General features: G+C 37.0%; 1 protein-coding gene across 3 annotated transcripts in view; it reads left to right on the top strand.

Annotated features, from left to right (window-relative positions):
- The window catches only part of RIMOC1 (RAB7A interacting MON1-CCZ1 complex subunit 1), a gene marked incomplete at its 3' end in the record, with an annotated part of 38,894 nt that extends 30,668 nt beyond the window's left edge, over nt 1-8,226 (top strand). For all 3 annotated transcript variants that reach the window (XM_082723302.1, XM_082723301.1, XM_082723303.1), the window contains 3 exons: nt 800-931; nt 1,811-1,925; nt 7,940-8,226. In XM_082723302.1, the coding sequence (XP_082579428.1) occupies nt 800-931; nt 1,811-1,925; nt 7,940-8,226 (534 nt within the window). The remainder of the gene's footprint in view (nt 1-799; nt 932-1,810; nt 1,926-7,939) is intronic.
- Nucleotides 8,227-12,062: the final 3,836 nt, after the last annotated feature.

Genomic DNA, 12,062 nt, shown 5'->3' with positions numbered 1-12,062 from the left:
TTGGTGTTTTCTCTTTCTTTCTTTCTTCCTTTATTCTTTCTTTTATGTTTATTTTTGCTTTTGTTTCCCTTGCCCCTGGAGACATACCTAGAAAAGTTTGCTAAGGCCAATATCAAAGAAATTACTGCCTGTGTTTTCTTCTAGGAGTTTTATGGTTTCAGGTCTTACATTGAGATTTGTGATCCATATTTTTGCTTATCATGTAAGAAAGTAGCCCATTTTCATTCTTTTGCATGTAGCTATCCAGTTTTCCCACACCACTTATTGAGTGAAAGTTATCTTTTTAATTAGATTATGAAAAATTTTTATTTTAGATATACTAGAATTAGCTACTAACATACTGAAACATTTATTTTGTAAAAAAAAAAAAAATGTAAGTAGGGACGCCTGGGTGGCTCAGTTAGTTGAGCGGCTGCCTTCGGCTCAGGTCAGGATCCCAGCGTCCTGGGATCGAGTCCCGCACCGGGCTCCTTGCTCGGCAGGGAGCCTGCTTCTCCCTCTGCCTCTGCCTGCCTCTCTGTCTGCCTGTGCTCACTTGCTCGCTCTCCCTCTATGCCTGACAAATAAATAAATAAAAAATCTTTAAAAAAAAAATGTAAGTAGGAATAGTTATTTTAATTTTCATGTAGCAATAGATTTCTATACTTCTAATTCAAAGTAAGGCATTCATATGTAAGTAACTAAGTAAAGGGCAAATTTTGTGAAATGAAAGTTGTCTGAATTGCTCAATATTTTGAAATTAATTTTGATTTTTACAGATGCAAGGTTTCTTTTTTTAGCTATGTCTTTGTTGTTTCAGCCCTGTGATTTGCTTGGGGATGAACTCCTGGAATGTCTCTCTTGGAGACGGGGAGCCCTACTCTATATGTATTGTCATTCTCTGACCAAAAGGAGGGAGTGGCTCACAAGAAAATCCAATTTGCTTAAAAAGGTAAAAGGGCATTTCTTATACATTTTTGATCATTAACATTTATAGGTTTCAAAAGCTGTCCTTGATGTATTAAGAAAAGTGGTTGGAGTCAGTAGTCTGAGTTTATATTCCAGCTCTTTTACTTACTAGCTATGTATTCTTAAACAAATTGGAGTTACTGTGAAGATTAAATAAGATAATGTGAAAGCCTTGCAAAGTGGGAAATTCTATGTGCTTTTTTTAAGTTTTGAATTTTTATTTTTTAAAATACAAGCTAGACAGTCTGTCTTAATTTCTAAGCATATTTTTGGCCTGAAGGAAACAAACTTGGTTGTGAACCTCTCTGTCAGCAGATCACTCCTAAAGAACCACCGTGACCCTGCTGCTAGAATACTGTAGCCCTCTGATTCATCTTGGCTTTTCTGACTGAATCAGTAAATCTTAGTGTTAAGTATCACTAGGAAGACTAACTTGAGTTAATTGTACACATGGTTTATGTGAGCCTGGAAGTGAGAGGTCATACTTGATACAAAAGTTTGATTATAATCTTTCTAAATTATAAGTGCATACATATTTTAATAAATTGTTATTGAACTCATCTTTATTATCTTTATCCTTTTTTTCCCCTGATAACATTTTGGCAAGAATATTACTGAATCATGTGTTCTTAGTTAATTTTTTTTTCTCCGTGGTTTTTTGCTAATTGGAGCATTTGGAAGGTTACATTTATAAAAGTGTTTGGGGTGGTGGGTCCTTCTACCATTGTAATACAATAACCATAAGATAGGTCTATATCTTAGCCAATTTTCTCTTGAGTAAAGAATGGGGAAAATTAGCATTTGAAGTTTCTACAGTTCTACATGTAATACTTGTAATTCTTTGACTTTGACTTTCATTTAGTACCTTATTGATGGAATCAGTTACTTGCTACAGATGTTAAATTATCGGTGTCCTGTCCAGTTAAATGAAGGAGTTTCTTTCCAAGACTTAGACACAGCTAAATTACTGAGTGAAGGTAATGTGCTCTCTTTTTGAAGTTTTCTGTTTTGAAGGTTTTTAAAAAATCTTAAGAAATTTATTAGACTTAACTCTGATTTAAATGAATTTCAGGTTACATTATACACCAAAAAATAATAAAAGGGCCTTTAAAAAATTTAAATATCTTCTCCTATAATACAGAAAACTACTGCTAATCTCTTTCTAGCAATTCTGGGAGGATTATATATCATGTTGCCCTGTCACATAAAAATGGTCTGGAGCTGGTTATGGCATCATCAGGTTCCTACCTTTTTCCTCCATCATCTTCAGAACTACAGCTTATGGCCTCAGAGGGAGACACTGTATATAGATAGACTACCATGTAAACGCTTCCCAGAGTTGTGCAGCAAGACTTCCCATTGAGGATACTGCATTCTCAGTGTCTCAGGGTGCTCTTGGGGCTCCTTTTTTTCTCTTTTTCTTTCTTTATTTTTAAAGATTTTATTTATTTGAGATAAAGAGTGAGAACAACAGCCAGGAGACAGAAAGGGAGAAGCAGGCTCCCCAGTGAGCAAGGAGCCAGACACAGGACTCAATCCCAGGACCCTGGGATCATGACCTGAGCTGAAGGCAGATGCTTAACTGACTGAGCCACTCAGGTGCCATGCTAGAACTCCTTTCACCTCACCTATGTTTCAGTCTATAGAATGGCAAAAGGATGTTTCTTTCAGCGAAGACTAAAAGAGCAACCTTCTTAGAAGTTTCTGACACTTAAACTTCCACCTGCATTTCACTGGCAAGAATTCAATCACATGACTTCATACACATACAAGGGAACCTGGGATGTGCTGTATAGCCCTTTACCTGATACACTGCCATCCCAAATAAAATTATCTCTTAACTGAGAAAGAAGGGAGGAATGAGTATAGGGTGGCAACTGTTAGTTCCTGTCATAAATATCTATGCACTTAAAAATGTTAAGGTTTATATTCCAGCTCTTTTCCTTGCTATGTATTCTTAAACAAAATCGAAGTACTGTGAAGATTAAATAAGATAACGTGAAAGCCTTGCAAACCCAAGTGATGCTCTCATTCATCACTTGGGTTTTAGACCGAGGTGTGAGAGGGAAGAACCACTTATTTTTACCATCTTTTTATAAATGGAGGAACTGAGGTCCTAATAAGCCAGATGATCTGCTAAAGGTCACATACCTGGTGAATAACATTCCATGATATGCGTAAATTGTCTTTTATACTTCCATCTGAAATCATGATGGGGAAATATCAAATAGGGGGAAGAAGAAGAAAACTTAGGGAAAATTCTATAGTTTAATTTTATAAGTATATTTTTAAATATTTTTCTTTGTTAGCTTGTATAGGCTTTTCCATTGAAAACATAGTTTAGAAAAAACAGCATGATTTAAGTATCATTAACATACGACTGGCTACTGAAAGTTATTTCAGTTAATTCAGGCAAGTAATTTGTCCTAAAAATTGTGAATACCAAGTGCCATTCCAGTGGGCATGCTATTTTGACAAACATGGGGGTTTTGACATATTTGTAGGAAGTACTTCTTTCAGATAACTAGTACAATGATTAGCTGCATTGGCAATGGCCTTCTAAAATCTTACCCACCCACATGGATTGATAGAAGAGAAACAGCAGAATTGGCACCAAAGCCTATTTAAAATGAAAGAAAGTAAGAAGATCACCAATTTCCCTTATTCTCCCATTTCTAGTCATAGGGTAGGATACTCTTATGGCCTGGAATTTTCTCTAGGATATTTTTGGTACTGGTGTCTTCTCTGTTTTTTGTTTTTTGTTTTTAAACATTTTTATTTATTTATTGAGAGAGAGGCAGTAAGAGAGAGCATGAGCGAGGAGAAGGTCAGAGGGAGAAGCAGACTCCCCGTGGAGCTGGGAGCCCGATGCGGGACTCCATCTCGGGACCCCGGGATCATGACCTGAGCCAAAGGCAGTCGTCCAACCAACTGAGCCACCCAGGCGTCCCACTGGTGTTTTCTCTTAACTCGTAATTGGATTGCACTAGCCCCTAGCTTCCACTGATTCTTCAACAGAAGAATCAAGAGTCTTTCCAGGAAGAAAGAAAACATATCTGTTCCCTAGCACTTTTGCCATAGAGCTCGGTCCTCTTCTGGTGTTAGCTTCTTGCTGTTATCTAAAGCAGTTTGCTTTTCCCTACTTCTTTTTCAAGATGTAGGTTAGAAGCTAGCAAGCCTGTCTTTCACAGGCTGAATTACTCCTGAAACCCCAGTAGAGAGGGGGAAGCATAATTCTGAATAATCCTTAATATTAATTTAAAAAGTTTATATGAATTACCAAAATATTTTTGTGGCCAGATCTTAATGATAATTTACCCAACTTTGGGTAAAACTCAAAGCACTGAATACTTAGTATGATTGTTATTTCTTTTTCCAAGATAAGATAATTATTTTGTCCTCTGAACATTACTTATTATGCCATTAAATTTTCAACTTTTAAAAATTACCAAATAAAGTCTTCAGTAATCCTCTTTTTTTTTTTTTAAAGGTTTTATTTATTTATTTGACAGACAGAGATTACAAGCAGGCAGAGAGGCAGGCAGAGAGAGAGGAGGAAGCAGGCTCCCTGCTGAGCAGAGAGCCTGATGCGGGGCTCGATCCCAAGACCCTGGGATCATGACCTGAGCCGAAGGCAGAGGCTCAAACCTCTTAGCCACCCAGGTGCCCCTTCAGTAATCCTCTTTATGTCATTTCTGAGCCTTACTCTTCTGTGGGCCCTTGTAGAAATAGCCTTGTCAGAATAACTCTGGAGTCAAGGGATTAAATCAAGTACTCCTGAGCTTGGCACACCCTTGTCTTCTGACCTTTTTCACACCATTGAGGACCTCCCTGGAGCCTTCTCAGCAGCATTTTGGCTCGTAGCTTAACCCAGAAATTGGGATTTTAGATCCCCGAAAGAAGCAGCTCTGAACTAGCATTACTAATTGCCTGGTAGCTTGTTAAAAATTAACAGATTTCTATATACCCCCTGCAGGGTCAGTTCAATATATGGAGTGTGAGAATTTGTTTTTAAGAACCTCCCATAATCGGCCTGGGTGCCTCAGTGGGTTAAAGCCTCGGCCTCAACTCAGGTCATGACCCCAGGGTCCCGGGCTCTTTGCTCAGCAGGCAGGGAGCCTGCTTCCACCTCTCTCTCTCTGCCTGCCTCTCTGCCTACTTGTGATCTCTTCCTGTCAAATAAATAAATAACATCTTTTTTTTAAAAAAAAAAAGGAAGCTTCCATAATAGGATGCGCCAGATTTTAGACATCACTCTTCCTAGTGGATATCAACCTAGCTACCTTTTTTTTTTTTCCTTCCTATAGAAGTCTTTCTGCCCCCATTCTCACTTCATGGGTTATTCTCCTCTTCCCTACCTGCATCCTCCATTATCACATGTGTTTTACCAAGTGCACTGACTTGCATAATGCAAAGTGGAATGTTTTATTGAAAACCATGCAGAGCATTAAGAGAAAAAATATTGAGTGGGTTAATCCTCGCCTTTGGCTCAGGTCATGATCTCAGGATCCTGGGATCGAGTCCCACATAGGCCTCTCTGCTCAGCAGGGAGCCTGCTTCCCTCCCTCTCTCTCTGCCTGCCTCTCTGCCTATTTCTGATCTCTCTCTGTCAAATAAACAAAATCTTAAAAAAAAAAAACATGAAGGAAAGTTCATAGGAACAAAAACTCTACAGCTACAGAGTAGTGGAATCCTTGGGGAAGTTGAAAGAGAGAAAGTACCTAATTTACATTGTTCATCTCTTCTGTTGATACTTAACAGCAGTAGCTTAGCATAGTCTCTGGATCAAAATCACCATAAGTGCTACGACTTTGTGAAAAATGCACATTCTCAGGCTCAACCCTATACTCGAATCTGAAGCTCTAGAGTTGGGGGTGCAGCAATCAACACGTTAGCGTGTCCAGGTAATCCTAATGTAGGCTCAAGTTTGAGAAAAACAATTCAGCATATAGCCATTCATTCTCTCTAGTAACATTTTTTCACGGGGTACCTGTGTACCCTGTTCAGCAGTCACTCCTTGTTAATAGAAAGAATGAGGCTGGGGCGCCTGGGTGGCTCAGTGGGTTAAGCCGCTGCCTTCGGCTCAGGTCATGATCTCAGGGTCCTGGGATCGAGTCCCGCATCGGGCTCTCTGCTCAGCAGGGAGCCTGCTTCCCTCTCTCTCTCTCTGCCTGCCTCTCCATCTACTTGTAATTTCTCTCTGTCAAATAAATACATAAAATCTTTAAAAAAAGAAAAGAAAAGAAAAGAAAGAATGAGGCTTAGACTTGGGCGCAAATTGGATCCCATATGTCCCCTAGGCAGACAACTCCTCTCACCATTCCCAAGCGGCTTCACTTTGTGAGACATACCTCTGTTCGTCCTCCCAAAGCTCTACCCTGCTTTAAAGTTCATCCATCCCTCCATTTTTGTTTCTATCTTTTTACTCCCCTCTACCATTCTTTTTAGGAGGAATTAGACAAGGTATAGGATCACAAAAATAAAAACAACATGCATTCAACAAAATGCCATAACTGATACAAAATATAATTCTGAATAACATCTAATGCTTCCTCTCTGAGGTTTATGATCTTTTAACTAAAGGAATAGTGAAAAGAAATAATTATATTTATTAATATCTATGTATCATTTACAATAATAAGTGTTTATACTTAAACATAGTACATAGCACGTTTAAAATATGTATATAATGTTTTATTCATAGAAAGCATAATTAATGTAGAGTAGCCTATCATTTTCATGAACGTAGGCCTCAGATTCTACTCTTAAGTGACTATTTCTTTTATTGATGGTTTAACAAGTCATCTCTCCTGCTAACCCTGTTTTTCTCTTGGTGGTACTAGAACCTCAATTTGAGGTGAAGTGAAGGGGATAACTGTAGGGACAAATTCTGAGACTAAAAAGCTTGCAGTAGATTCAAGACAATAGAGACTATGATAGATTTGAATGTTGGATATTTCTTCTATTTGTATATCTCTGGTACCATCATAGTCATTTCTGATGAGCCATATTAGGTGAGCAGCTGAGATTATGATACTCATTGATGTGAGGTAAATTTTTCTAATCATACGTTAGAGTAAATCATTTATTTGTATTATAGCTGCTTCGAGAAGTTAATGTATCTTAATAGCTTTTTTGGTTTCTAAAACTCTTATATATTTTTATTTATGTATTCCTTAAGACAACTCCATAAAATAAGGTTTTTTTCAGATTTGCAAACCTAGGCTCAAAGTTTTCCAAAATCATAGTCAATAATTTATACCCAAATCTTTTGATTCTAGGTCTATATGTCTACCAAATTAATATACTTAGTGTGCCATAAATATTTAATTATATAACTTTATTTCATAATAAGAATGCTTTTAATTCTTGATGGCAACCCTACATTGTATTCCTTTTTCCTGGGGAATATAAAGTATCTTGGATGTAATTTAACATCTTTCATAATTTAGAATTATATGGCCTCCTAGGGTTATATTTATGTATGATAATTTCTGTAGCCTTTTATAGAAATACAGGAGGTGTAGAATACTTGACTGGTACTGTATTGCTGATCCTAGAATATATCCCAAAAAAGAAGTTGTCTTCATGGGTGAGATTTAGGGAGTCTCCAAATACTCTGAAATTTTATGGAGAATTTAGGGTATATATTCCGGGAGAGGTTCCATTGATTATATTAGCTTCTCAGAGAGGGCCTAAAGAGAATCCCCTAAAGGTTAAGAACAAATGGTCTAAATAATTATTTTTAAAAAATTCTCTGACAGTACCCCGGAGGGTGTGGGTGATGGACCTCTTTTATAAGTAAATAGATAGAGATAGAGATGCCAATTACATAAGGAATGTATTAGTGATAATTCAGCTTTTCTCGGGTAATTGTTAAATGAAGAGGAAAAATGCTTAATGACATAAAAGGAATTGATTAGAGTTTAGTAGCCAGGTTATCTTTTTAAACATTTAAATTCTAATTTCTCAACCTAAATGATTTTCCCAGGAATATTTAGTGACATTCATTTGCTGGCTATGATGTACAGTGGAGAAATGTGTTACTGGGGATTGAAGCATTGTGCAGATCAACAGCCAGAAAATCACGAAGTGGATTCTGGTGTTTCTGGAGCAAGCTACACAACACAAAAAGAACCTCTGGATTTCCGAGAAGTAGGAGAAAAAATTTTGAAAAAGTATGTATTTGTGTGTGAAGGACCCCTGAAAGAGCAAGAATGGAATACAACAAATGCAAAACAAATTTTAAACTTTTTTCAGCATCACACTAACCAGTAAGTTATCTATTCCTTTTCCAAGAGGAAAACAAAACAACCCATGAAATGGAAAAGTTTCAGAAAAGAAGACCTATTGACACTGTTTAAGAATGTTACACTACAGGGCGCCTGGGTGGCTCAGTGGGTTAAGCCGCTGCCTTCGGCTCAGGTCATGATCTCAGGGTCCTGGGATCGAGGCCCGCATCGGGCTCTCTGCTTAGCGGGGAGCCTGCTTCCCTCTCTCTCTCTCTCTGTCTGCCTCTCTGTCTACTTGTGATCTCTCTCTGTCAAATAAATAAATAAAATCTTAAAAAAAAAAAAAAAAAAAAAGAATGTTACACTACATAAAGATACCCGAAGACATATTGACACTGTTTAAGAATGTTACACTACATAAAGATACCCAGCGTGGTTACCTATTTTTAATGCCATCACCATTTTTCATTATATATTTTTAAATCTATGAAAGAACGATTCTTTAATGTTTAAGATGGCATGTATGTTATTCTAACTCAGCCTGAACTGCAGATGTTCTATAACTAATAATAAGTAGGATTAGAGTTTAGCTTTATAAGTTTTAATTAGCTTTTTTGTGACATAAATTGACCATTTCAAATATCTTCAGATTATTTTTAAATCTGTCTTGAAGTTTGCTGTGCTTCAGAGATTAAAATCAAGTCAACTTATCGCTTTAGATATATTCTAAAGACGTAAAGATTGGCAAAATAAAAAATTATGACTAGTATTCAGACTCCATTTCCAGAATATATAAATAATGAAAGATGCCACAAAAGAAATGTTTCATTTTTTGTTTTACCACTACTCATGGCATTTACAATTTTTATGCTATTGGGCATTAAGTAAAAATTTTCAAGTGATTTTCCAATTTTATTTAAAAGAAAATGGATGGTTTATCAAATGAGTAATGGAGATGAAATCAAGTTAGGTTAGTCCATCATTAACTCGTTTGTGTTTAGAGTGCCCCTTTTCATAGGTATTGAAATTTTAATATTTTTGTCTTTAATAGTAGAGATGAGTGATAAAGGCCAGAGAACCTAACTTGCTATCTTGCTTATTGTCTACCTCAACTCCTATTGTCATCTTGGGATGATCTAATAATTTGCTGATATCCTTGACTTCTGTACCAGTGACTTCATCACATTCCAGGAACTTAACTCCCATGGCTACACCTTGAATGAATATCACAATCCTGAGTTTTTCTTTCTGAAATCCTTAAATTTCAGTAATTGATGATAATTCGTATCTTTCCAGCTTTTCACTTCCTCATTTTTACTGATTTTTCTTTCTCCTTTATTTCTACTCTATCTCTTTAGCTTCTTCACAGCCCCTTTTTCTTGACTGTTCTTCCTTCTCCTAAACCATCAGCCCCTTTGAGATTTTCTTCCTTCCCTATCCAGCCTCAGCCTAATATGGGATACCAGATGAAGTACTCTTCACAGTCCCTTCAAGTCCACTGTCCCCTTGTCCTTCAGTCTGACCATTCTGCAAGTGTCAGTGTTGAATTAATCCTGTCACCCACCTTTTCTGGAATGCTGCATCCCATGTGAAATACATGCAGCCATTGAAAGTGTAATCCCTATAAGTATCTCAGCTTCGACTTTAGGAGAGCCCTCAGTACAAGCCTTCTGTTTGTTTCTGGTGTGGCTCCTCTCCTACCATGGTGACTAATCGAAACCTCTCACTTTCCTCATGAGGTCCTCTGTCCCATCCTCTCCCATAGCATATGGCTCTTGGTCCTATCTTACAGAAATTTAAGACTATGAGGACATAAACTTCTATTTCTTGCCTTTGCCCTACTCATTTTCCCCATTTTTAGAAGAAAAGAGATTGCCTGCACGCTGTTGAAAGCCAGTCTCTGCCTTTCCTCATTTCCCCTGGGGCTTCTTTTTTTTTCTGCCTACCTTTTAGGTATTACTCTTCCCCTGGAGGTCTATCCTTTTTCTCTTTATCCCTCTTCTCCCCCTTTTCCTTTCTCTCTCTCTCTTTTTTAAACTTACTCTTAGGTGATGTCATTCATAGCCATGGCTGCTTCTGACACCTGTAATGTTAAGCTTACTTCTAGACTTGCAACTTGAATCCCAGCTTCTGCTCTCTGAGCCTTCTTTCTAACTGCCTATTAAATGTCTTCACTTAGATAATTTTAAATTCAATATGTCCAAATAACTAACCCTCGTCTTTATCTAAAATCTTTTTTGGTTCATGTTTTTGGTGGTTTTGATCTTTCACAGTGCAGGGCAATAAGGAATGCCATAATCTAGTTTCTGTCCACATTCCCTGTTTTATCTCTGCAATGTATCCTGTGTAATCACGTCCTAGTCCAGTTCTAGTCCTCAAACATTAATAACCAGGCTCTTTTTTGATAAATATGAACATTCTGATAGAGCATCTTGGTATAAGGAAAATGTCTTCCTGTCTCAGCCCCATCTTTTCGCTTAATCTTATGCAACTAAGATTTTTATTTAACGTTGCTTTTCAACAAGTTTTACTATAAAAATGCCTTTGTGTTTTCTAAGTATAAAGATTTACATCATTTTTAGTGTGATTTTAAGAACCACAGACCACCCTCCCCGACTCTTTTTGGAGCATCATGGTCAATTGTTAATTAAACAGGTAACACTGCTTTATAGTTCTTTATGAGTTGGTGAACTCTGTATTTAAAAAAAAAAAAAAAATTATACATTGTGCTTAATGAATGGTAGGCCCTTAGTATTTTTTTTTTTAATTAATAAGAGACATGGTTCATAAGTGCCGAACATTGCACAAAAGGGTTGCTGCTATTGGATTCCAAACTGCCATGCCCTTTATACCAGTGGTTGACAAGGCAAATAAGGAATTACTCCTCAAGGGAGTCAAGTATTGTATAGATTTAGAACTTGAGAAAACCATAACTTTCTCTTCAGAAATGGAAATTTCCATTTTGCCTTCGTGACCCTTGTGAACCACTTGGGTTCCTCACTGATTGGTATAGTTCTGAGGGTGCTACTGGGTGCTTTTTGTACTTTTTCATCCCCCAACAATTGGAGAATAATTTGTAGACCATAGCAGTTACAAATGCTCTTAACTGTGGTGTATTACAAAACAAGGAACAACAGATTTTTTTATATGTTAAAGCCTAAGTAAATTCTATTTCATTTAGAATGAAGTATCTTCAAGATAACAGATACTCTGCATAAGGAAAGCAGTATAACTTCCTCATCACTAATTATTATGTGCCTACTACATGCCAGGTTTCATCTTAGGTATTGATGATATAGCTTTGTAAAACACCAATTTTTTGGAGTTTATATTCTAATGGAGGAAGTTAACACATTTAACAAAATAAACTTATAGTGTATTAAGTGGTTAACACTGTAAATAAAGCAGGGTATAGGGCTTGTTACAATCTGGAAAGTAGTACTATATTATTTAAGGTGGTTGGGAAGGCACCTGTGTACTTCAGCATTGGTGGTGTCAAATTCCAACCCTTTGGTTAAATACCTTGCCATCCAGTACATTCATAAAGGTTTTTTCTGATACAGAATTAAGGAATGAGTCATTACTTAAGACCTTTTTACTTTGATTACATTTAAGGTGTTTTCTCCAGTGTGGGCTTTACTCAAGAGTGAGTGACAACCTAAAGGCCTTATTGTGTTTATTACACTGTTTATTACACTGGGGGTTTCTCTACATCTTGAGTTCTCTGATGGTTACAAAAACTTAAACTCTGTTAAAGGATTTTTGCATAGTCCTTAAATTTGTGTGGTTCTTTCCCAGTGCAAATTAGGATGATGATGATAATAAGTAGGTTTTGAAACTTAAAGGCCTGTCTGCTTTGTGGCATTTATACGGTTTCTGGCT

The sequence above is a fragment of the Mustela nivalis genome, assembly GCF_964662115.1.
Source record: "Mustela nivalis genome assembly, chromosome: 3".
NCBI lineage: Eukaryota > Metazoa > Chordata > Mammalia > Carnivora > Mustelidae > Mustela > Mustela nivalis.
The sequence above is the reverse complement of the archived record's forward strand: the minus strand, read 5'-3'. Positions and strand labels throughout refer to the sequence as shown.